Source organism: Apodemus sylvaticus, chromosome 10 (assembly GCF_947179515.1).
Source record: "Apodemus sylvaticus chromosome 10, mApoSyl1.1, whole genome shotgun sequence".
Taxonomy (NCBI): domain Eukaryota; kingdom Metazoa; phylum Chordata; class Mammalia; order Rodentia; family Muridae; genus Apodemus; species Apodemus sylvaticus.
The window spans coordinates 39540580-39566109 of NC_067481.1; the positions used below are offsets into that span (position 1 = coordinate 39540580).

At 46.2% G+C, this 25530-nt stretch overlaps 1 protein-coding gene across 3 annotated transcripts; it reads left to right on the top strand.

The window, feature by feature from the left end:
* The first annotated feature begins 4717 nt into the window (after positions 1-4717).
* Dusp14 (dual specificity phosphatase 14) lies at positions 4718-24718 on the top strand. 3 transcript variants are annotated; one of them, XM_052193861.1, is made up of 3 exons: positions 4718-4835; positions 21603-21691; positions 23413-24718. In XM_052193861.1, the coding sequence occupies exon 3, from the start codon at positions 23510-23512 to the stop codon at positions 24104-24106; it is 597 nt and encodes a 198-aa protein (XP_052049821.1). In that variant the 5' UTR covers positions 4718-4835; positions 21603-21691; positions 23413-23509; the 3' UTR covers positions 24107-24718. The 3 variants fall into 3 exon arrangements, with proteins under 3 accessions (XP_052049821.1, XP_052049822.1, XP_052049820.1); XM_052193862.1 differs by lacking the exon at positions 4718-4835 and adding an exon at positions 4947-5050; XM_052193860.1 differs by lacking the exon at positions 4718-4835 and adding an exon at positions 4947-5043.
* Positions 24719-25530: the final 812 nt, after the last annotated feature.

Below are 25530 nucleotides of genomic sequence, written 5' to 3' on the forward strand. Positions count from 1 at the left end.
CCCAGAATCTCTGCTGCCCTGTCAAGCAGAGACCTTCATTTACATATTCAGCAGCTTGAGATGGCACAGATCGGATTTCATAACCAAAGGGGAGTCTCCAGACTTCAGAGCTGACGTGTACATTTGTTTCTCTTTAGCAGGACCAGGTTTTTCCTCTTCTGGTGTTTTAGGAAATGATGTAAAGCATTGTTAATTATCTTAGACGTCGTTAAAGGGGTGTCTCCTGAGGGGCATGGCTATGCACACCTTTACTCCCCAGGACTAGGGAGGCAGAGGCAGACCAAAGGACAGCCTGGTCTATATGGCAAGTTTCAGGACAGCCCAGGGTACATAGTGAGACCTCCCCACCCAAAAAAAGAAAAAACAATGTCTCTTACCATCTGTGGAATAGTCACCACTGTGGGTAACTTATTCGGGGCAATTACCTTAGTTTTTCATTCCTTTTTTTAAAAATAATTCGCAAATTTAGGTTTATTTTATTATTCTGTACAAATAAGTGTTTTACAAGCATGTATGTATGTACACTGTGTGCCTGGTGCCAGTGAAGGTCAGAAGAGCGTATCAGATCCAGAACTGGAATTATGGATGGTTGTGAGCCACCATTTGTGTTCTGGGAACTGAACCAGAGTCCTCTGCAAGAACAATATGTGCTCTTAGCCATTGATCCATCCCTCCACCCCAGCACTGGTGTTTAAATAGAGTTTATACAGCAAATTACAGGAGGAGGGATATTGTGCACTATTGGCTTTTGGCAAGTGTTTTCTTTATTTGGTATATTGGAAAGATTTGCACAGTAGTCACTGTTCACTATTGTTTCTTTTGAGGTGTGTTGTTAGAACCTCAAACTTGCAGTGCTGAGGCTGGCCTTGAGCTCTTGATTCTCCTGCCCCTACCTCTCAAGTGCTAAGATCACCAACCTTTTCTACCATCCCTAGTTTTCTTGTTCCTCATTTATTAACAATATAACCTTAGACCATATTCTTCACTTTTCAAGTCTGAAGCGTGGCTGGATTTGGCAAAGATCAAGTCGGACAAAGCATATAAGATCGCTGGTATCTTCCCTTCCCAGGGAACCTTTGACAGTGTAACTGTAGCCAAGCACGAAAACGAATAGTATACTTGTATGGTATAATTCAGATCATGCTAGAATCACTCAGGGTCATACAGAGGTGCACTAAAATTTGAAAGATACAGAACAGAGACTAAAGCAGATGTGAATTTGCCAAGGATGCTGTTTATTTTGGAATCCTGCATCATTACCACACCCCTAGCATTGATTTAAGGCCAGAGAGTAGGGACAGATTTTGAATTACCTTGTTATTCTAGGCATGTTGTAATGCCCCTCATATTGAGTACCTCAGGAAGCTTGAAAATTATACAGTGGTGTGCAGCAGGATTGTAACTATTAAACCACTGCAAATCTCAAATATGAAAAGGCACAGTGATCCAGTGGCCTAATGGATAACTCATTAGCCTGGGGAGCTGGGCTCAAGCCCTAGATTCACAGGAAGGTTACTTTGCTGGGTGTGATAGGTGGCAAATGCCTTTAACCCCAGCACTTGGGATGCAGAGTCAGGAGAATCTCTGAGTTCCACGCTAGTCAGGGCTACATACTAAGACCCTATCTTAAGAAAAAAAAGGGGGGGCTGGAGAGATGGCTCAGGGTTCAATTCCCAGCATCCACACAGCAGACCATGCCTATCTTCTGTAACTCCAGCTCCAGAGAATCCAACACTCTCACACAGACATACATGCATGCAAAACACCAATGAACACAAAATAATACATTTAAAAAAAGAGGAAAAGCACCCTAAAATTAAACTTTGTACACTGAGAACCTTGTTCACTACTGTTCTGTCTCAAGGATGACCTCAAAGCTGGGCCAATTTGTCAACCAGAGGCTGGGACGTGAATAGAAAGAAGATGCATTCTTTTTTAATTAAAGTGTGTGTGTGTGTGTGTGTGTGTGTGTTTGGATGCCTGAGAAGGTTGGGAGAGGGCACTAGAAGAGGGCATTGAATCCCACATAGCTGGATTTGTAGGCAGTTGTTAGCTGCCCAAGGTGGATGCCAGGACCAAACTAGGAGCCTCCCTCCGGGAGAAGAGTATACGTTCTTAACTGCTGAGCCATCTCTCCAACCCTGCACACATTCTTCTTAGGAGACACATGGCAGTCAACGCAAAAAACAGTCACTGCCCAAGCAGCTGAGAATATTCTGGGGGAGGAAGACACCAGAGTGGAATCAGAGTAGAAGTCTTCAGCCCCTGCTCTCTGTGTCTACCCAGGTCTCCCTCTGAAGGCACTGCACTGCCCCAAAGTACCACAAGTGGTTGTGTCCAGGAGGACCCAAACCTTGGCTGGGAACCTATAGCCTGTACTTTTGTAACTGATGGCTCCTAAAGTAATTGATATCCAATAAACACATATTTATAGTCTAGAAAGTGCCTATCCATTTGCTATATGTAACTATTTAAATTTGAAGTGGCACAGGCCATAAATCCTGGCACTGGGAAGGCAGAGGCTCTGTGAGTTTGAGGCTAGAGGCTATCCAGGGCTACACAATAAAACCCTGTCAAAAAAATCCTTCTTTGGGGGCTGTCGAGAAAGCAGTTAAGAGCATTGTTAAAGAAGCCCTAGGTTCAACACTCAGCACCCGCATGGCGCCTCACAAACACCTGTAAGTACAGTTCTAGGGGATTGGCTGCCCTCTTCTAGACCCTCTGTGAGCACTGGGCACCCACGTGGTGACAGACGTACATGTAGAGGAAACACCCATACAGATTAAATGGATACATTTGAACTTACCAAGCTGAGGGATATAGTTCAGTTGGTACAGTGCCTGCTGTCTATGAACAAGGACCTTAGGTTCAATCACTGGTACAAATGAATGAATGAATGAATGAATGAATGAATGAATTTGAATCAACTAAAAAGGACTAACACTAGAAAATGAGTCCCTTGGTCACACACAGGCTGCATATCAAAGGCGTAGCAGCCAGCAAAGGCTCTTGGGGCTCCTGCATTTTACAGAGAAGATAGTTCAGCCATCCTTTCTACTTAACTCTAGATCATTAGCACACACTACACAGAGAAGGGTCTCTGCATGAGCTTGCCTCTCCCCTCGAGGTTAGGGTGTGGCTTTTCCTGGGAGGCTTATATGCCATAATCCATAGAAGATGTCCTGCTCCTTGTCATCACCTAGAACTTACTCATGTGTAAGTAATAATGTAAGCAAAAATGAGCCCAACAAACAATTGGCTGGAATTTAAGGAGGAGTGTGACTGCTGTCAAAGTCATCAAGTGACTGAAGGACTGTAGGTTCTCAACCCGAGGGCCAAGACCCTTTCACACGGGTTGCTACAGCAGATATCCTTCATGTCAGATATTTACAGTAGCAAAATTATGCTTATAAAGTAGCAACAAAACTAGCATTGTGGTGGGGGGGGCACTGCAACATGAGGGACTGTATTAATGGGTGGCAGCACTGGGGCAGTGGAGAAGCACTGTAGAGGACATGCAGCATTCAATCACTTCCAGTCAAGATTTTGCTAGTTTTACACTATTGTTGTCAAAAGCAGGTCATGAGGCAAACTGCTGGAATAATATAGTGCCAGGAAGATGTCTTCCCCAAGCAGTTTAAACGCGATACTTTAGCCTAATCTTAGTCTACTTGTGTCCTTAGATTAAAAGGTTAATTTTTGCCTACTTTTAAACTTTTAAAGCGCTGATGCTTTTTATGGCATCAAATCTCCTTAGTCTAGGCCATCTTAGCTCTCCCTGGCTTATCACTAAAATGCCTCTGGTGTTATATTTTCATCTGGGAAACAGACAAAAACTTCTAGATATTCCAGCACCCACAAAAAGACTGAATCCGGTTGGCCAATAGAGATTTTTTTTTTTTTTAAAAAAAGAAAAAGTAAAACAAAAAATCTCCAGGTTTTACTTGAAGATGTTAGAGGCTCTTAAGAAAGCTCTAAGTGTGGTGTGCTCCTCCTCTGCCCCTCCCCCAAATCCAAGAATACTAGTTTGACTTCTGCAGTTCTGATGTCAGCGATTTGCTACAGCGAGGGCATGGCTTGGGCAAGCAAAGGACCGAGCGCAAAGTCAGGACTCCTGGAGTGTGACTCACAGCAGAGGCTGGCGGAAGTAGTTTCTACTGCTCTTGTCGCCCCTCAGTTCTGCTGGCAAAGGGAAGAGCAGGGTGGCGCTCAAGCTAAAGAAAGTCATCCATTCATTACAGGAGAGAGAGAGAGAGAGAGAGAGAGAGAGAGAGAGAGAGAGAGAGAGAGAGAGAGAGAGAGAGATGAAAGCGTTGAGAGCAAATAAATCTCAAGGGATCTACGAGTCAGCCAAGTTGTACCTAAGAGTATGGGTGGGTACTGTCTACATGTCAGTGGTTTAGGGGTCCTTGGAATTTCCCCAGTTACTGTAACTTCCCTCATCTGTCAATCAAAATCCACCCAGCAGTTGAGAGAAGAATTAGTTAGGGCGTGGTGGTGTGCACCTTTAATAGGGAGATAAAGGCAGAGGCAAGCAGCTCTCAGAGTTCAAAGCCAACCTGGTCTACATAGTGAGATCCTGTCTCAACAAACAAGCAAAATAAAAAGAGTTTGCCTTCACCCTTGGGTTCGCACCTGGGGCTGTCTCGCCTGGGGGAGGAGGTGGAGGTGGCTGAGAGGCGGTGATTAGTCACTGGCTGCAGCGCTCACACCTCTTACACCATCTTTTCCCTCAGTTGCCTCTCTGCATTTGGACAGATCCTTTGAATGCCCGCTCAGAAGCTGGGCCGAAGGACAACGCTACAGCGAGAAACAGGGCTCTGCGATAAGTCCAGGTGAGTAGGAATCGGAGCCAGGATGATCCGCCCGCGCCGCAGCGCGCACGCGCTGCGCCCGGAACCCACGCGCGTCGCCGCCGCGGGCCCGCGCTCGGAAGAGGGCGGCAGCGCGCTGGGAACGCGAGGCGCGCGAGGCCGGCGGGCAGAAGCTGCGAGCCTCTCAGCAGCACGGTCCCGAGATCCGCCGCAGCAACCCGGACGCTTGGTACGAGGTGCGGGGGAGTGGGGGGGGGGGGGAAAGCCAGAGGGCCTGGGCCCGCGCGACCCTCCGCTCTGAAAACTTTGTGCGGGTGCCCGGCGACCACGGGGCGCGGGGCGCGAGAGGCTGGGATCCCCGAACCCAAGCTAGTAGGCGCCAGCATGCACCCCGCGACCGGCCCCGCCAGCCCCTGGAAACACTTGGCTTTTTGCGATGCCAACTACTCAACTTGAGCGTCTCTCCTCAGAGTTAGATTGGTGTACACAGTGCTCACATCTGACTCTTATTTCTCCTAAGTATCCTTGCTCTGGAGCGAAGTTGAATTGTGCTGGGCTCGGGGGTAGGGGAGGGAGCCGAGTGCTGTAGCCTCCTTAGGATTGTATAACTACCTTGAATTGAAGTGGATGTTGCCAGTGGCATCGGCTAATGTTATGGTTACTGGGCATCTTGGAGGCGAGAGAAGGCGGGGTGCTTTACCAGTAGTCTCCCGGTCTAATAATACTAAAAACAACACCTCATACTTTCCACTCAGGAGAGCCCTACCGCCGCCGTAGGGTTTGGTTTATGTTTTCTGGTTAGCTTTCGGTGGAGTTTCTAAGAGATAGGTGCAGACCTGTGCTTTCTCGTTATGTTGATGTAAAAACAGAGGCAACGATTCGGATATTTAACTGACTTTAAAGAAATGTGGACCAAGAGTTTTAACGCAGTTTCCTGCAATTCTTGCTCCAAAGTACCAACTTTGAAGTTTAATGAGATACCAGAACATGCTCCCTGAGGGCAATGAAAGGTCAGAGAGGGCAAGGGTCAGAGGTCTGCAGCTGCAGGCCTCAGCTACAAAGCTGGGTCCCTCGACAAATGCAACTCTTTGGGTGTTATATGTATTCTTTGCAAAGTTGTGTGTTTTAGGGTTGCAACTTGCCATTGTCTTTTGTGGACTCGTAAAAGGGCACTTAATCTCGGTTTCCTTGGGAAACAGGAATGAGGCACCCCCAGAATGAGGCACCACCTTTTCCTCACCAGTGACACCTTAAGAATTCACATGAGGTCAGACCCGCTGAGACTTCCCGGGAGGAGGGAGGAGGAGTCCTGCACAGGCGGCTTGACACATGGGCCCCACTCCTGCCTCCAGCTCTGACTCACCTTCTGACGCTTGGGGGAGGAGACTAGCTGCTTGGTATTTTTGGCTTTCCCCCATAAAACGGGAGACAGTTGGCTTCATTCGAGTCTTCTCAGCATCCTTTTCAAGCGCAGCACGGCTGAGCTTTGATACTGGCTGACTGCAGGTATGCATTCTGTGAGATCCCTTAATAGATCTACATACAGATTTACTGGGGGTTCCAAGTCTTGGAAATGCTTCAAGACGGATTAAAATTAGGGTTAAAAGAGAGCTTTTAATTAGGTGTATGCCTTTGCATGAGGAATTTCTTTCTATCTTTCTTTCTTTGTTTTTTTTAATAAGAAGGATTAAAAATATTTTCCCAGCATTACAAAAACGACTTGGCTCATTCCGTCTGAAAAATTAGAACTTTACAGATCAGTTCATTGTCTTCCTTGAATCTTCAAAAGAATGGCTGTGTGTATTTCTGTTGTGTATCGCGTAGACTCCTTCCCAGCATTTTAATAGATGTGTATTTGCATAAGTGATTTGCTAACAATTATTTTAAAGTTGATCTGGTTTATAGCAATTTGGTTTCTGTCTAGAACAGATAGCATGCTTTTTTAGGTACAACCGATTATAAAATTATGTTAACTCTGACAGCACCATAGTATTTCTCTAAGCAACAGGCAAAATGATCTTGCAAACAACTTGAAAGTAATTGAATCATTGTGATGCTTGGTTTTACTCCCAGGTGCAAAATGGAAACTTTCCTATTAATACACAAACATGCACGACCGACAGCAGAGGATTGGATTGTCTTTGCTCAGAGAAGACACAAGAGGGAGTGGAAGGCAGGGAGAGTTGCTAAAGCAACCGATGGCCTGGGTATAAACTTACAGAGCTGGCATTTAAGGTGGTAGCTTCATTATTTATGATAGCTTCACTGAAGTGACACGCAGAAAAGGAAGCCTTAATGAAGGAGGCTGTCACGGCTCAGATGGGCAGTGACAGGAAAAGGGTTCATCTGACAGTTTATGTCAGCAGTGCATGACTTTGGATAGCAAACATTTATTAAGTAGTTTTGCTGTTCTAAAGGCACTGGGCTGAGTGCTGAGGTAGAAGGCAAGTGAGGGTCATGACCCTGAGTAATGGTGGCTTTCGGAGAGGAGCACTCTTTTCCTGGGATCAGAGTGTGTTTTCCATAGTCGATAAAGGAATAAGCTGAATAGGTAACTTGATGAGTTACTTTAGAGAAAGATGTAAGGTAGCCACGGCCAAGAAGCAGATTCCAGCTATGGTTCAACACGACCTCCCCTCCTGGCCCCCACTTTTTCAAGACAGTTGATAACTGCACTGACTTGAATAGAAATAATCTCCTTTGTCTATGGTTTTTACTTCCTAAGCACAGACCTAAACAGCACAGCTGTTCATGCCCCTTTCACCTTTATGCAACATTCTTTTTGGTCTTGTTTGTTTGTTTGTTTGAGACCATGTCTCTAGTGTAGCCCTGGCTGTCCTAGAACTTGCTCTGTAGACCAGGCTGGCCTCAAACTCACTGAGATCTGCCTGCCTCTGCCTCCCAGCTGCTGGGATTATAGGCGTTTGCCACACCAGGCTTAGATTTTTCTTTTCATTTAAAATATATATATATATACACACATAGATATATATATAAAATAAATAATATGTGAACATATAAATAATTGTGTAAGTTCATGCACTATAGTGTTTGAATTTTTAATTCATATTTTTTATGTGTATGTGGTTTCCAGCTGCAGGTTTGTCTGTGTACTATATTTGTGTCTGGTGCCCAGGGGAACCAGAAGAAGGCATCAGATCCCTAAGACTAGAGTTAAAGACAGTTGTAAGCTGCCATGTGGAGGCTGGGAATTGAACCTAGATCCTTTGAAATAGCAGCCAGTGCTCTTAGCTACTGATCCATCTCTCCAGCCCCTGCACTATAATTTTTAAGGATTCATCTATATGTTGTCTGAGATTGTAGTTGGTTCATTTTGGGGTAAACATTACCCATCAATATCAAATGTTGATGAACATTCTGAGTTGTTTGTAGTCTTGGGCAATTATGAATAGTCCTGGGTTAGGAGTGATGCTCTCTTTCTAAAGAAGATATCTCAATTTACATTCCTGCAGTGGTGCCTACCTTGAAGTCTTAGGTCACTGTGTTTGCTGGTTAACCACAGCAGGCTTGGATATTTAAGTGAATATGTGTTGTGGGGTCAGGAGTTAGTATGGTTCCTGTTGTATAATGCACCAATGTGTTTGTGAGTTGTTCTCTCTGCATGTATATTTGTACACACATGCCTACAAACGGCAGAAGGCATTGGGTCCTCTGGAACAGAAATTATAGACAGTTGTGAGCCATCGGGTGGGTGCTAGGAATTGAACCAGGGCTCTCTAGAAGATCAGCTAGTGTCCTTAACTACTGATCCATCTCTCCTACTAATGTGGTTCTGTTTACTCATGCTAAATTTTGTGGTTTGAGCCAGGTGGGTCTCATACCTTTAATCCCAACAATTGGGAGGCAGAGGCCAACCTGGTATATAGAGTGAGTTCCAGGACAGCCAGAAATATACAGTCTGTGTCCCCCTCTACACACACACAAAATCAAGCCAGGCTGTGGTGGCTAGTGATTGCCTTTAATCTCACCCTGGAGTCAGAGGCAGGCAGATCTCTTGAGTTTGAGGCCAAACTGGTCTACAGAGCAAGGTCCAGGACACCCAGGGCTATACAACAAGACAAACAAAAACTTCTATGGTTAGGGATGACATATACCAGAAACAATTTTCCCACTGTACTTAGTTGAAAAAATACTCAACAGACTTTATTGATTTTATTTGACAATTTATAGTTACAGAAAATTTACCTATGCAAAATGAGGTTCTAAAAATAGAAGTCTTTTAAAGGCCTTGAGTGACTCCCAATCCTGGTCCTTGCTTTGTGACCAGCCCTAAAGGTGGAACTCAAATATGTGAGGTGGGTGTGAACTCAGACCCAGACTTGGTAAAGAACTCTAAGGACAAGGACGGACACACGTGTGTGTGCAAGTCCCTATGAGGCACATAACACAGCTGTACACAGCCTTTGCCACAGGAATAGATGACACAGAGTTGTCAATGTAAGCTTTTCTCTCACTCTTCATGTAAATTAAAAGAGAGGCAGTGTAGAGGCTATTCCATACAGAAATGTCCCTCATTCCCAGCACACTGTTTGTTAGGCTTTGGTATTTGAGTTTGTTGGCTGGATTTAAAGGTAGGGATGTGGGGGGGGAGGGAGGAAGGAGAGAGATGAAGTTGTCGAGAGACATTGACTAAATTCCAGTCTGTACTGAGTGCCTGTTACATATCCTCTCTACCCTGAGAGCATAGGCTCTGAGGCCTCCCAGGAGACCCTTCCTCACAGCCAGAGGATGATGAAAGAGTGAGCTCAGGGCTTGTGGAAGCCGCGGGTCCTCTTTCTTTCTACTGGAAGGCAACTTGGAAAATGCTATAGTACTTTGCTTTCAGTGTCTACTTACATATGCCACAAACACTTTTTAAAATTTATTTACCTTTATTTTATGTGCATTTGTATTTTTCCTGCCCATATGTCTATGTGATCTTGGAGTTACAAGCACTTGTGAGCTGTCACGTGGGTGAAGGGATCTGAATCCAGCCCCCTTGGAAGAGAGCATACAGCCCCCTAACAGCTGAGCCGTTTCTCCAGCCCCCACAAATACATTTTTGCTTGTACAATTTTTTTTTTGTTCGTTTGTTTCAGATTTGGCTTTCAAGAAAAGACAGCCCTGAGAACAGGATTAAAAAGTATTATCAGACGAGAGAGCCCATTGGCGTGCTTTGATAGCCCCTCAACTCGGCAGCTGCAGCCAGCCACTTGGCAGTGACTTGTTAGTGAGGCTGGCTCAGCTCATCTGGGTGTGTCAGTGGTGACTCTGACCAGAGAGCACTTCCTGTCCAGTTTATCAGCGTTATCTCCTCCTTCCATCCTGTAGTCTCTGGAGGAGGAAAGGGCCCTTTTGAAATCCATGCCCAGTCTGGTCCCAGAAGGATGGCCTATGGTAGTTTTTTTTTTTTAAAGATTTATTTATTTATTTATTATATGTAAATACACTGTAGTTGTCTTCAGACACACCAGAAGAGAGCATCAGATCTCATTACGGATGGTTGTGAGCCACCATGTGGTTGCTGGGACTTGAACTCAGGACCTCTGGAAGAGCAGACAGTGCTCTTAACCACTGAGCCATCTCTCCAGCCCCCAGTTGTTTTTTTTTTAAATTATTTCTTTTATTTATTTTTGAGATTATATTATTGAAGATTTTATTTTTCATGAAGATTTCAGTCAGATGTGGTGTCCCACTCCTGTGTTTCTGGCACTTGGATGGCGGAGGCTGGAGGATCAGAAGTTCCTCTGATAGATAGCAAACTTAAGGCCAGTCAGGAGACCTATCTCAGGAAACAAGAAGCTCTATAAAGTCTTCATCCTTTACTGAAATAAGTCTCTACCATGTATTCCATTGTTTCCTCCAACCTATTTATTTTATTACTATTTATGATACAGTCTGTGTGTGTGTGTGTGTAGTCTTACAACAGTCTGTAACCCCAGTTCCAGGTAATCTGATGCTCTCTTCTGGCCTCCTTACATACTAGGTACACACATACCACACACACAAAGGTGTAGGCAAAACACCCCCACACACACACACACCGATTTCTAAAACTTAAGACAGAAAAATGGAAATTAGTTTGTCAGCACTCTTTTTTTTTTTTTTTGGTTTTTTGGATTTGGTGTTTTCGAGACAGGGTTTCTCTGTATAGCCTTGGCTGTCCTGGAACTCACTCGGTAGACCAGGCTGGCCTCGAACTCAGAGATCCGCCTGCCTCTGCCTCCCAGAGTGCTGGGATTACAGGCGTGCGCCACCACCGCCCGGCTTTGTCAGCACTCTTAATTTGGTATAAATTCCACAAGTACACATACCCAACACAAACTGTCAGGTATATGATAAATCCTTTAGGGTCAAGGGTCAAGCTTGCGGCTGGAGTTCTTAGGATTCTGATCTGGTCCAATTGCACATCAAGGGAAGCTGACCAAGGAGTAATTGCTAACTTTGGAGGGCCTTCTTGTGTACTTAATTCTGATTTACAAACCCCTTTGTCTTCCTTTAAGTAATACTGTGGGCTTTTGAGGACTGAGATCTTGGGGCCACACCTTCATTTCTCTGGCCCGATTCTTAGGGGACAGTCTCTTTAAATAACTCAGCTTTTCAGCCTTACGGCTTTCTCCTGGGACTTTTTGGGAGTCTGTAGAATGGTTGGTGGGCTGTGGTTGGGCCAAGCGGCAAATCATCAGTGCCCAGCTGGCAGCAGGCAGTGCCGGTCCCACAAGGGTTCCTCATGCTCTCTGTAGAGACTGAAAAAGCCTGTGCAGCTCCATTGCCCTCTGGGAACCCTGGCAGTGGGATAGTGAGCCTCCTGCCCCTCTGTAGGTTCCAGTGGAGCAGTGGGGAAAGAAATCCTGGATATTGGGTGGCATCTTGTGGTCTACAGGAAGCGAGCTGGAGTTGTTGGGATAGCACCTGAAAGTCCGCATTTCTGTCAAGCTTGTGGAGAGGGGCTGTGCTGTTAGCACTGCGACACCCAGGATAGGAAGGGGCAGTAACAAAAGGCATGCGTCCTGCATCAGGAATCTGGACATGAGGCTCTTGAAAGGCAGTGATGGGGGCCGGCAAGATGGGCCAGCAGATAAAGGTGTGTGTGTGCCAAGGCTGATGACCTGTGTTTGATCCCAGGGCCCCAAGTGGTGGAAAGAGAATCAACCGGCCATGTATGACCCATGGCAAGTGTACACATGCACAATACACAAGTTAAAATGTAGTTACAAAGAAAAGTAAGGCAATACTGCTGACATACCTAAATGGATTAGAGAAAGAAGCAGGCTCTGTTTTAGTCTGGCAGATGAGTCTCCGGCTGCCATGATTTGGATGTGCTCCCCTGAGGCTTGGTTTTCAGTGTGGCAGGGTTGGGAGGGTGGAACTTTAAAGATGTGGGGCCTGCCAGAAGGTAATTAGGTCACTGGGGCATCACACTCAGATTAGGGATTGGTGCTATTTCAGAGTGGGCTCTAAAGAGGGCGGGCAACTGCACAGTCAGCCTGGCTCCTTGTGGGCCTCTGGCTTCGCATCTTTCCATGTCTCCCGCCTTTGCCATCCTTAGGTTGTGATGCAGCTAAAGGTTGTGAGATGAAGCTGACCATCTGTGGACAGTCAGCGTCAGAAACACCGAGTTACATAACCTGGCAGGAGGGGGGCCTTGAGATAAAACCCCAGGTTTCGCCCTGGCTTCTACCATGGGATGTACATCCTGTGTTTTCTGTCCATAGCACCCAGCCTCTTGCACTTTATCAGAGCAGTGGAAAATGTACTACTGTTTCTCCTTCAGGAACAACTGAGTTCTCAGCGTTGCGGACTGACTTTACTCTGCTTTAGTCCTGTGCTCCATCTGCGTCGCTGTAGTGCTGTGTTTGCCTTTGCCATTTGAGTCTCTTAATGCTTTCTCTCACCGTTGTTTTTAGATGTGTGCCATGCATCATTTTTTCATGATGATCAAATTCTGTGACAATCCTTTTTTATTTTGGAACAAGGCCTAATGTAGCCCAGGCTGTCCTCAAACTCACTGTGTAGTCCAGACCTTCAACTGCTCCTGCCTCACCTGCCAAATCCCAAATGCTATGATTATACACAGGGCCACCACTCTGCTTCCTAGAGAAAGCGTGTGCCCTTAAGGATCTGTTCGGAGATTCCTGTAGACTAAGAACCCAGACAGACCTGGTGAAGTGGGGATAACTTGTGTTTACTTAATAATGGCTAGGTCCTCAGTGGGCAATGAAAGTCAGGTGACATGGGGCCTGGGGCTAGGCTCACGCTCAGGTCTTACATACAGTCACTGATCAGCTGGGACTTCCCCTGGACTGTTGGTTGGACCGCCCACATATAGCCTGATACAGCTGTAGGGCTACTTTAGGCATAGCACCTGGCTCGGGCTAGTCCCAGAAGAGCTGGTTAGAACCTCACCTTGGAAGCCTCATTTCTGTTAAATTCTTTTTTTTTTATGGATTCATAGTCTATGCTCTTTTACATCCTTTGTGACACTGACACTTTTTTTTTTTTAAGATTTACTTTATTATATATAAGTACACTGAGCTGTCTTCAGACACACCAAAAGAGGGCATCAGATCCCATTACAGACGATTGTGAGCCACCATGTGGTTGCTGGGATTTGAACTCAGGACCTCTGGAAGAGCAGTCACTGCTCTTAACTGCTGAGCCATCTTTCCAGGCCTGTTAAATTCTTTTTGTTGTTTATTTGTTTTGTTTTTTTTTTTTGAGGCCTTCCCAAACCTAGGTTTCCAGGGATATCAGCCCCACCCTGGGAAATGTGTCAATATCACATGATATATTAAACAATTCAGTAAACACAGCTAGGTGAGAGTCACACTTAAAACTAGATAGGCACAGTGGTACATATCTACAATTCCAACTCTTGGGAGAGGGAAGCAAGATCATGGGTTCAAAGCTGTGATAGGCTACAATAGATCTTGTCTCAAAGTTAAAAAAAGATACAGATTCTAGCTGGGTGTGGTAGTTTAGGTCTGTAATCCTGGCACCTTGGGAAACTGAGGCAGAATTGCAATCTCAAGAATTGTCTTGACTTCTAAATGAGTTCAAGGTCATCTTGACCAACTTAGACCATGTCTCAGATGAACAAGGGGCTGAGAGATCAGCTCAGTGGTAGAGTTCTTGCATGTGTGCTGCTTGCATGTGTGCTGTTTGATTCCCAGGACTCCCCAAAGAAAAGAAATAATTCCAGGTTACCCCATAATTACTTAGTGTGATGGTTATTTCTGGTTGTCAACTTGATTACATCTGGAATGAACTACAGTACAGAAATGGAAGGCACACCTGTGATCCAGATCTTGAGGCTGGAAGATAGGTTTCCAACCTGGATCTTGACATGGAGATCTTGAGGCACAGAGGTCATATAAGCTTAGGCCCAGGCTAAATAATATATACCTTTAATTCTGGGAGACTGAGGCAAGCAGATCTCTGAGTTTAAGGTCAGTCTTGGACAGAGTTTTAGATCCAGATATGGTGGGACACACCTTTAATCTGGGCCATACCTTCTGCTGGAGGCCTAATAGGGACATTGGAAGAAGGAAGACTCTTTAACAGTTACTTGCCAGCATATCTGTTGAAACCTTCTACAGAAGGCTTGCCTGGTGGGACTGAGCAACTACTAGAATCTTAGCCTTCCCATCCACAGCTGCCCATTGTTGGGTTAATTAGACTACAGTCTGTAAGTCATTATAATAAATTCCCTCAATATATAATTTCCGTAAGTTCTGTGACTCTACAGAACTCTAAGACACCCAGGTGAATGCACCGTTCATTTTACATAGTTCTTTGCAGTCTTTTATCTTTGCTCATTGTATCCCAGTGAGGAAGTTCAATGGATTGATCATAGAGGACCAGTGTTTGCTTTTGAATCGGTCCCACTCTTTAGCCCACGCTGGCCTGGAACTCACAGCACTCTTCCTGGCAGTCTCCTGAGTCCTGAGATTACAGGGATGAGAGACTATCCCTGGTTTAGAGCCAAACGGCTTCAGATTTGTGTATCACTATTGACTTTTAAAATTATTTTAGTTTCATGTGCACTAGTTTTGCCTACATATGTCTGTGTAAGAATGTTGGGTCCCTTGGAACTGAAGTTACAGACAGCTGTGAGCTGCCATGTGGGTGCTAGAAATTGAACCTGGGTCCTCTAGAAAAGTAGCCAGTGAGTGCTCCTTCTTAGCCTCTGAGCCATCTCTCCAACCCCTATTTTGACTTTTTAGCTCCCCGAGCCTGTCAAATGGAGTAGCCCTCTCTTCCTGTGAGAAGATGTGTTCTATAGTTGCATTTAGCTGGTATCATTCATGGTTCAGCAGATGTGTCCATAGGACATCAAGGGGACGGTCAGCTGCTCAGTTGGTCGCACTGTATGGGACAGTTGCTTGGCAGCTGTAGCTGTTTCCCACTCAGGGATTGTGCGGCTGAGCTGGGTGGAGCTATGTAAAGTGTTCTGCCAGTTCTGGGTTTGGTTTTCTGAGATGATGCCTCTCTACGTAATCCAGTCCCTCAGTGCTCACTAGCCTAGGCTGGCCTCAAACCCACTGCAATCCTCCTGCCTCAGCTTCCCACCTTTTGGGATTATAGGCATCTTTAGTTTCATATGTACTGTATGTATTTGGCTTCATCCAAAAGCACTGTCGTATCATTTCGTTCATCTGGTGGCAAAAGCAAACTGACTCCATCTCCTAGTGCAGACTGTCAAGGTGTTGCATGCAATCTGCTCATTTCTTACAATTAAGCAACCTGGGAGTGTATTTTTTTCATTTTACTTCAACATGAAATGAAATTCTAACTATAGGTTAGAATTTTATTCTTAATGTTCTGTCAAGTGGCTCCTTAATGAAAGATTATTGAAAGTGTTATGGTTTTTAGTTTGAGTGAATGGTTTATGCTGAGCGTGGTGGCCTACACTTGTAATATAAGCACTTGGGATGTGGACATAAGATGATCAGGAGTTCCAGGTCAACCTCAGCTACAAAGTGTGAGTTAAGGGCTAACCTGGGCTACTTGCACTTGTTTCAAGAACAAAGTGACTGTCAACTTTTCAGTGGTGCACATTTGTGAGTGATTTAATAGTGAAAATAAATGAGAAAAGTAACATTTATCACAGTGTAGGCTAAAATGCTCGAGTCTCGTTTCTTAAAGAACTAGATAGATGTTTAGCAAAGAGATGGATGAAATGTGACTGCATAGCCTTTTGAGTATAAAAACGTAAGTTTAGGGGCTGGAGAGGTAGCTCAGGGTTAAGTGCCTTTTTGCTTTTGCAGAGGTCATGCGTGTAGTTCCCAGCCCCCACATCAAGTGACTCACAGCCACCTGTATCTCTCTAGCAGGATCTGAAGCCCTCATCTGTCTGCCCTCTGAGCATTTGCACACAACCACACAGACAAATCTCATATATTATACACACACACACACACCACATATATCCTCACTCTGGTATGTACTTTGACCCTAAAGCGTGGGATATTTCATTATTTTTTTATTTACATTTTAATTAATTTTAATTAATTACATTTCACCTTTCCCTTTCCTCCACCTCCTCCTGTGTTCTATCCCAACTCTCAGATTGATAGCCTCTTTTATTATTGTTATCATATGGACTCATATACATCCCATCCGACATGCTAAGTCCAGTTTTGTTTGGTGCTTACGGCTTCAGGGCTGATCACTTTGTACTGGACTCATCCCTGGAAGAGATTAATTCCTGAAGGTTTTTGTCTAGGGGCGAGGCTCTATGAAACCTCCCCTTCCTCGTTAGCATGCCTGTTGATACTGTCATTGTTCAGGCAGTGTTTATGCGGCCATTTCTAAGAGAGGCGGTGGCACAGCAGACTTCCTGGTCCTCTGACTCTTAGGATTGTTCTGCCCTGTCTTCTATGACGTTACCTGAGTCATATATGCAGGAGCTGTGATGTAGATGTATCTACTGGGGTTGGGCTCCCCACAACCCACTGATCTCTGCACTGTGCCCCGTTGTGGTTGTCTATGTTGGTCTCCACTTGCTGTTGATGAGGGGAGGTGGTGGCACTTATCTGTGGGTACAAGCATGGATGTAGAATGTAATGATGCTGGTCTAGCAGAATGGCAGGAATAGATTCTTCTCTAAGGCCCACGACCTCACTAGCCCTGAGAAGCTGGCTAAGTTTCCAGTCCCTCTTGTCGTGTGGGCTTTAAGTCCAATTAGGCAGCTGTTGGTTGCTACTAACATGTGGGCGCCACTACTGTACCTTTGTCTTATAGTGCTGGCCATTGCTGTGGCTTGTTGTGACAGCTGGGCAGCAGCACTATGGGAGCTAGGCTGCAGGAAGGAGGCTTCCAGGCTAGATCCAGCTCAGTATCTGAGCCCTGTGTGCTAAATGTGTTGTCTTCAGCCACAGGGGGCTTAACTTCAACCTCTGAGAGGCATCAAAGGCAGCAGCAAGAGTCTTATGTATTTGAGTCATTTGGACACTAACCAACAGCTTAAAAGATCTTGTGGTACTGGTTTTGTAGTCTATGGTTCTTGTGGGGAACATTATCAGCTCATGAGACATAGCTTCATCAATATAGTGTATGTGTGATAAGTATTCCTGTACCCCCACTTCCCAGATAGAGCCCCCTCACTGTCTTTCTATTCCCCTCTTCATGAGCACGCATATCCCACAATTCCCTTTCAATGTCCCCTACCCACCCCCATGGTCTCAACTAGGAATATTTTCAACCGCTTTGCAGTTCTCTCTGGCCCTCCTGCACCTCTGTGGCCACTGGGCTACGTTCTGCATTTTCGACACGAGAAAAGACAGTCACAGATAGGACTTTACACCTCTAACTGCTGAGTCTAGTGGCTGCCAGTGTTACAGAGGAAGAGCAGCTTTGGTGACACTCAGGCCAGGACTTCCAGACATTCTCAGCCACATTAGCACTGATCTGGGTGTAGATTATCAGTGTGGAACCACAGGACAGCTCCTACATGCCCAGAGTTCTGCAAGGGCAGCTGTTACTAGTTGGTACAAGACTAAGTTCACAGCTCCTGTGAGACTCTGACACTAAACTTCACTAGTGCTTGGTACTTACCATTCAGAGGCCAGCGCCTCAGTAAGCCACCCTGTTCCTAAACTTCTTGTACCATCCTTCCATAGCTGCCCCTGAGTGTTGTATTTCTGTGTCTGGCATCTCTGACATCTTACACCCACACCCAATTTTTTGCTTTGAAACAGTGTCTTATGTAGACCAGGCTGGCCTTGAACTTAACAGACATCTGCCTCCAAGTGCTGGAATTAAAGGTGTAAGCCAAACACGCCTGGTTTTAGAAAGCCCCCAGAGCACCCCTCCCAATCTTGTAGGTCTGGTCTGCTTTTGCGCCTTTGTCTCTCGTTTGTTTTTTCCCTTTGGTTAGGAACCATGTTTCCCTACAAGAAGAAAATGCAGCTGCACAGCAGGTTGGGATGTGGACATGGTGGTGTGTGGCGGATGTTCCCATAGGCCAGTGTGCAGCAGTTGAGGGCCTGCTCACTCAGCCCTGGGGCAATCTTTGATCCATGGGCATACACAGGCCAGACCCTTAGCAGACACTTCTTGTCTCCCAGCACACATCTGCTAAGTTGACTTTCTGTGCTTGTGATGTCATACCCGTGGGCTTTTATATTCTTTACAGTCAGGCCCTGCCGTTAGAACTGGGTCAAAGTAGGCTGCTTATGTTCAACCCAGGGACAACTCCTTAATGGTGTCCCTCTGCAGTGAGGAAGGTTCTGTGCCCTGGAGGGTATGTAGGCTGTGACAGTCCTCTGTTCTCACTAGGTGACAAGCAGGAGTCCATCTGGGCTCCGGCTTGTCTGTCACCGTTTAAAGGGGTCTGCCCTGGTTGCTGCTGCCAGGACACCATGATGAAGGCAAAGAGGACACAGCTCCCTACACAGTCCCATACTGCATGGGGCAGAGCTACAGGTTGCATTTTTTTGTTTTTGTTTTTTTAGCTTTCCTGGCTTTATTTCCCTTCTTCAAGTTACAATCACCTCACCCTGCCCAAACGTGTGTTTTCCAGTCTATAAGGGGGAAGAGGCGCTTGTGAAGTACCTGCCCTCCCAGTAATCGCTGGCAGAAGGTGTTTTTCTAAACCTTGTAGCCAGCTTTGGCATTTGGAGCAGGTTTGCTGGCATAGGACCAAGCGGTGGCAGCAGGAACAGAGCATCGTGTCTGCCTTGCCTGGATTCTGCCTGGAGGACGCACAATCTGTCCACACTGAGCACATGAGCAGTACCAGGCAGAGCAGGGCCTCCAGTCTGCCTTTGCGCAGCCTGGGTCCCTCCTGCTGAAAAAGCCTCCTGCTTGGGCATCCAGGTTTGGCTTCCTGGATGGCAGGAGTTTTTGGGAGAGCATAGGCTGAGTCCCTCCTAACTAGGCAACAAGATAGCCACATGGGAATTTGAATAGCGAGTCCTCAGCTCTTTGAGTTTTGGGCTTATTATGTCTGTGATTTTGTTCTTTTAAAATGAAGAGGATTCTGCCAGGGGAAGACCACAAGTGCGCGCGCACACACACACACACACACACACACACATACACATACACACCTACACACCTTACATCTTCACCTCCGTCTTCTCAGACTGCTTGCTCCGTGGACCGGTTCTCTGTGGTTTGGCGGGTAGGGGAAGGGAGGCACAGTACTCTGAGCATCTCAGCCTTGGCGCAGGGTACAGTGTGTGTGTGTGTGTGTGGGGGGGGGGGGTTCCTAGGTGGTACCAAATGACATTTACTGCTTCGGCGGTTTTGACGTCCCTGACCACATCAGCAGAACCTGTAAAATTCAAGTTCTCCAATCCTGCTCCAGAACCACGGAAAGTGAGGCCCAGTGGTTTGGGAGTCTCAACATACCTAACATACCTTCCAGAGGATTCTGACAGGAAAGTCACTGCATTGTGATAGATCTAAACCTGGATTTGGGTATGGTATAAGGTCTCATGTAAGCCAGGCTGGCCCCGACTTGCTATATAGCTGAGGATGATCTTGAACCTCCACCTTCCAAGGGCTGGGATTATAGGCATGAGTCACTTATCTGTGTGATTGTTTGCCTGCCTGGATGAATCAATGTATGTATGCATGCATGTGTGTGTTCACTGTGTGTATGGCTGCCCACAGTAGCCCAGAGAGGACATCATATCCCTCTAGAACTGGAGTTACAGAGGTTTTGAACTGTCCCCCCAACCACTTGCAAGCTCTGAACTGTTGAACTGTCTGTCTAGTCTGGTGTTTTACATTTGTTTGTTGGGTGGTGCCCACCATAGTGTCAGAGGTCAGGCAGCTTGTGGGTGTCAGCTCTGTCCTCCCCCGTGTGGGTCGTCAGGCTCAGTGTGGACAGCACCTTTATCTGTTAAGCCATCTTGCTAGCCCCGAAACTGTATTTTTACTTTTGCTGGGTGTGGATCAGGGAAGTCACATGCCAGGCAAACACTCTAGCGTAGAAGAAAACCCTAACCCTAATCTTTTAAACTATTTTACTCTATTTGGTTTGCTGTGGGGACGAGGGCTCACTGTGTAGCTTAGGTTGTCGTTGAATTTACAATCCTCCTTTTTGCCCTAGCTTCTCCCCTGGTGCCTGTATGGGTTTGCCTTACTGTGCCCAGCTTTTTAAACTGTCTGAAAGTCCCCAATCTACACGTCATGTAACCATCTTCATTCCTAGGTATTAACCAAGGGACAGCTTTTGTTCACACAAAGGTCTGCCCCTGAACATCTGTAATGACTTTACTCACAATAGCCTGAGGCTAGAAACAATTCAGTAGGTGAGCAGATAAATCACCTTGTATTTGCACTGAGGAGTACTATTCAGCAATAAAAACGGAGTTATGCCCAGCATCATTAATCTCGTGCTATGATCAAGGAAGTTAAGTGTGGGGATGTAAGCATATAAATCTAGCACTCAGGAGACTGAGGCAGGAGGATTAAGAGTTTGAGGCCAGCCTAGGCTACGTAGGTGGTTCAAGGCTAGCTAGTAGTTAGCGAAGGCTGAAAGGTAAGATTCTGTCTCAAACATAACTTCAAAAAGTAAAATGAGGGTAGGGGCAAAGAGGAATATGTTATAGAGGAATGGGAGGGTGCTGAGTGGGAGGGCTGGGTATCTTATTTTGAGGCCTGGTGTCTGGAGTGTTTGTGTCAAAACTATCACACTGGGTGGCTAAGTCAGTTTACACATCATTTACATGCAAGCAAATGTGTAAGTGTGATGCTTGTCTAGGTGAGGTGCAGGAGCTTTGTGGAAAGGAAGCCCTTTCAGGAGATGGTCATTGTACCCGCCCAGCAGGCTACATAGTAGACAAAGGCTTAAAACAGGGAAGAGAATGAACTTTTGACCCTGAACAGCAGGGTCACCTGGTGGCATTGTTGTTGGTGGCCCTGCCATCTGTGGAGCTGTCCTGGTCCCATGTCTGAAGACAATGCTCCTAACCCCACACCATGTCACCTCGAACTCCCATCCCAGGTCACATCTTATCAACACCCCCCTCCCCCAGAAGAGGCTGTGGCTCGGCCTTATATCTTACAGGCCTCCACAGTGCCTTCAACAGTATCGTGTAGTGTGGTCCTCGAATTACCTTTGTTTTCGTCATTGCCAAAGCGACAACTGGCTTATGTCTCTGAGACCCAGTTGGTATTTTCTACAGGCATCTTCTTTAAGTCACACCAGAAATGTTCAACAGATTCCCCGCTTCCAAAATTCATCCCAAATTTGATTTAGCAGCAAGAATCTTGGAGGAGTGGCATGGGGCTTCCTGACTGGCTACATCCTTGCCTCTTTGTCTTCTGCAGATCTGATTTGTATTCACTGTAACCAACACTGCTCCCAAGACCTTCTGGATCCAGACCAAGGATCCCAGCTCACTGGAAATCCTTAGCACGTGAGTAGCCATTATATTGCTGCTATGCAAGCTGGGGTGAGCATCTGAATTACTGGGACATCAGACAGGTGTTACTTAAGTGTCAAGATGCACAAACTATGGAACAAGGTGGTTTGGCAGTAAGAGATTGGTATGTCTGAAATCTCAGGAAACCAATATAATTAGAATAATTACCCTTTCCTTCCTGAGACTTGGTCTTACCCAGTAGCTCAGGCAGGTCTGGGACTCAAGTCCTCTCTGCCTGTGACTTGCTAATAATTTCCTCTTCTGTGGCTACAAATATACACCAATATTTTATAGTAAACACTTTACTAATATCATAGATTTCAGATACTGAGCTAAATTAATGTTAATTCTAGCCCATCCCAGAACCTAGTAGAATTCACTTGGGAGCTTAGAATTGGCAGAGGAGGGTAAGGTTATCACTTATTGTACCCAGGGTCAGCTCAGATAAATTCCTATTTAGCTAATTTGAAGACCATGCATGACCTTCAAAGCTGAGGATTTAATTCTTGTGGTACTTACTAACATATTAAGGCAGGCCCTGGTTCACTTCACTCTCTAGCACTGTATCTCTCTCTCTCTCTCTCTCTCTCTCTCTCTCTCTCTCACACACACACACACTCTCACACACACTCTCTCTCTCTCTCACACACACACACACACACACTCTCTCTCTCTCTCACACACACACATACACACACACACACACACACACACACACACACACACACCCTGCCTCCAAATTGCCTAGGATTAATTCCATGGAAAGGCCATAGTACTTTACCCAAATTTTTAAAAAATTCACACCTCATAAAAATTTTAAAAAGGTGGTGTCTTGAGGCTGGTCAGATGGCTCAGCAGATAAAGGTATGTGCCAAGCCTGACGATCTGAGTTCAGTCCCTGAAACCCATATGATGGAAGGAGAGAACTCCCATAAGATGTCCTCCCCTGCCCCCCCTTTTTTTTGTTTTGTTTTGTTTTGTTTTTTTCCCCCCGAGACAGGGTTTCTCTGTGGAGCCCTAGCTGTCCTGGAACTCACTCTGTAGACCAGGCTGGCCTCGAACTCAGAAATCTGCCTGCCTCTGCCTCCCAGAGTGCTGGGATTACAGGCGTGTGCCACCACCCTGAACTTTTAAACAGCAAGGAGCACATACAATATGGCTTCCTTTTGCTGGTGTCCAGTTTCGTCATCCCAAAAAGGCAGTTTATTAACTGCCTTGCCTGATGTGACACAAGATCTCAATGCCTGGAATCAGAAGCACACGGTACCACGGCTCTGTGGAGTACAACACTTTGGATTTCTGGGCAGGGACTGGACCTTAGTGCCAGTAGACCTGTGTAGCCAGTGTGAGTCTGGGTTTGATTCCAACCCCGAAAAATGGAGGAATGCCCCTCCCTTCAGGAGGCCTCTGCCAGATGGCTCTTCAGGAACCAGTCAGACATGTTTTCTGTCTTTTAACTTTCTCTAAAAATAGGGTGACTATTTTCACTGAAGGGATATAAAAAAAAAAAGCTTAGTTTCATATTGATTGTACATTTTGGCATTGCAGGCTACCTCTCCTAATGGTCAATAGAAAATGATTTATATGCTTCCTGCAAAGCATGCACTCTGCCTTACTTCCTAATTCTCTCCCTTCCCTTCCCCCAAAGCCCTGGAGGTGGTGGCTGCGGTGGCTGAGTAACGTGTGAAGTTCTGACCGTTACCTGTATCTTGCAGGAAGGAGGCTGCAGTCTCAGATTCCCTGGTGGAGGACGGACTCCACTGCTCTCTGGTCTCGCCCCCTGATGACGAGAGTGTGACCACTGGCATCTTCATGAGCTCCAGAGGTCACAGCACACTCCCACGGACTCTCATGGCCCCTCGGATGATTTCCGAGGGAGACATAGGAGGCATCGCTCAGATCACCTCCAATCTCTTCTTGGGCAGAGCCAGCGTGGCCTCCAACCGGCACCTCCTCCAGGCCCGGGGCATCACCTGCGTTGTCAATGCTACCATCGAGATCCCCAACTTTAACTGGCCCCAGTTTGAATATGTTAAAGTGCCTCTGGCTGACATTCCTCACGCCCCCATTAGACTGTACTTTGACACTGTGGCTGACAAGATCCACAGCGTCAGCAAGAAGCACGGGGCCACCTTGGTGCACTGTGCTGCGGGCGTGAGCCGCTCGGCCACCCTCTGTATTGCGTACCTGATGAAGTTTCACAACTTGTGCCTGCTGGAGGCGTACAACTGGGTGAAGGCCCGGAGGCCTGTCATCAGGCCCAACCTGGGCTTCTGGAGGCAGCTGATAGACTACGAGAGCCAGCTCTTTGGGAAGTCTTCGGTTAAGATGGTACAGACACCCTATGGCGTCATTCCAGATGTTTACGAGAAGGAGTCCCGACACTTGATGCCTTATTGGGGGATTTAGTGTTGCCACAGCTGGCATCCACAGCCCCTCAGCAGTACCAGCATCTGCCACACACCATCTGTCCCCCTCTTCCTCTCTTTGGTTCTCCCGAGAGTGTTTCTACACTGGGCGTTCGGGTTTAAGAGATGCGGAGGGGAAACGCATACGTTGTTAGTGATGTTTTTTTTTTTTTAAAACTAGCATTTTGAAATAGTGAACATGAAAAATCTTTACCTGGCCTTTAATCATTTGTAACAACTGGAACAGTTCCTGGACACTGTTCCTGCTTTCTTTCTGGCTCCCGCCTTTTCGGAGCCTTAGCAGGTGCAGGAGGAGCTCATTGCAAACATCACTTTGGGCCCTGATTAACCCTCTAGAGACCAACCTTGCCGAGGGCTGCAGGCTGGACAGTTTAGGGAAGATCAAGGCCAGCTCAGTCCCTGCAGGGTTAGCCTGGTCCTTTCCCTCTGTTATTTGATTCTATAAGTTAAGTTCACCAATGTTGTTTAGTTGATAAGTGGTTATGATAAAAATCTGTTGCAAAGACCCTCTTGAAATTAGTGTGCCCTGGGATCATATTAGCATTATTTTTAATAAACTTGCTCAACATAAGCCCTTTACTAATCATTCTGGGTGTGTGCGTGCACTCGTGCTCATGTGTGTCAGCGGAAGAAAGGTGTTCTCCAGTCACTGTTCAGCTGTGGTTCTTAGGACCATCGTGGTCACTACTTAAAATAGAAACCCCAGCAGAATCAGATAGGCAACATATCACGTCCTTGCAGATGAGCAGAAATCTGTATCATCCGAATGTGGGAAGTGTGGGCTAGATTGTCCAGCCTGCAGCTCCTGAGCAGTAAGATCCCAGGAAAGTTGTGCATGTGGCCCCACACAGAAGCAGACACAAGTTATGTCACAAGGTCCAAAGGTTGGGCACCCCTGGTGGCACACACACGCTGATCAAAGGTGCTGAGTTCCATTTTTGTCTTGGTTAAAATGTCAAGAACACCCCTAAAGAAATGGAAGACATGCCTCTGCTCACCTAGTAACACAAAAAGCCTCCGTCTGCCGCAAACCTCAGCCTAAGCAAAGACCAGTGGCTCCCAATAAAGCTGCCAGTAACGGCTTGTCAGGGAAGCAGCACAAGTTTTAACAAGCTCTTCTGTTTGCTCTCTTGGGTGAGTGCTGGGAGGCCAGGCAACCCTTGGGAGTGCTTTTCCATTTTATTAGCCAGGTCTATGTTCACAGAACGGTTTTCTGGCTTTTTGATCTTTTAAGGAGACGAACCCTTGACATACTGTAATTGAATTCTGTCTTGCAGATTTTGTCTGGCTTATGGCACTGGGATTCCATCAAAAATTTACCTTTTCTTTTATACGATATCTAGCCTTACACAAACCCATCTTTATCTAAACAGGAAGATTTGAAACAGTTTCTCTGGGAAATCA

What these genes read in the sequence shown, in the direction of transcription:
- Dusp14 (XM_052193861.1), top strand. Translation starts at nt 23,510, where the DNA reads ATGAGCTCCAGAGGTCACAGCACACTCCCACGGACTCTCATGGCCCCT.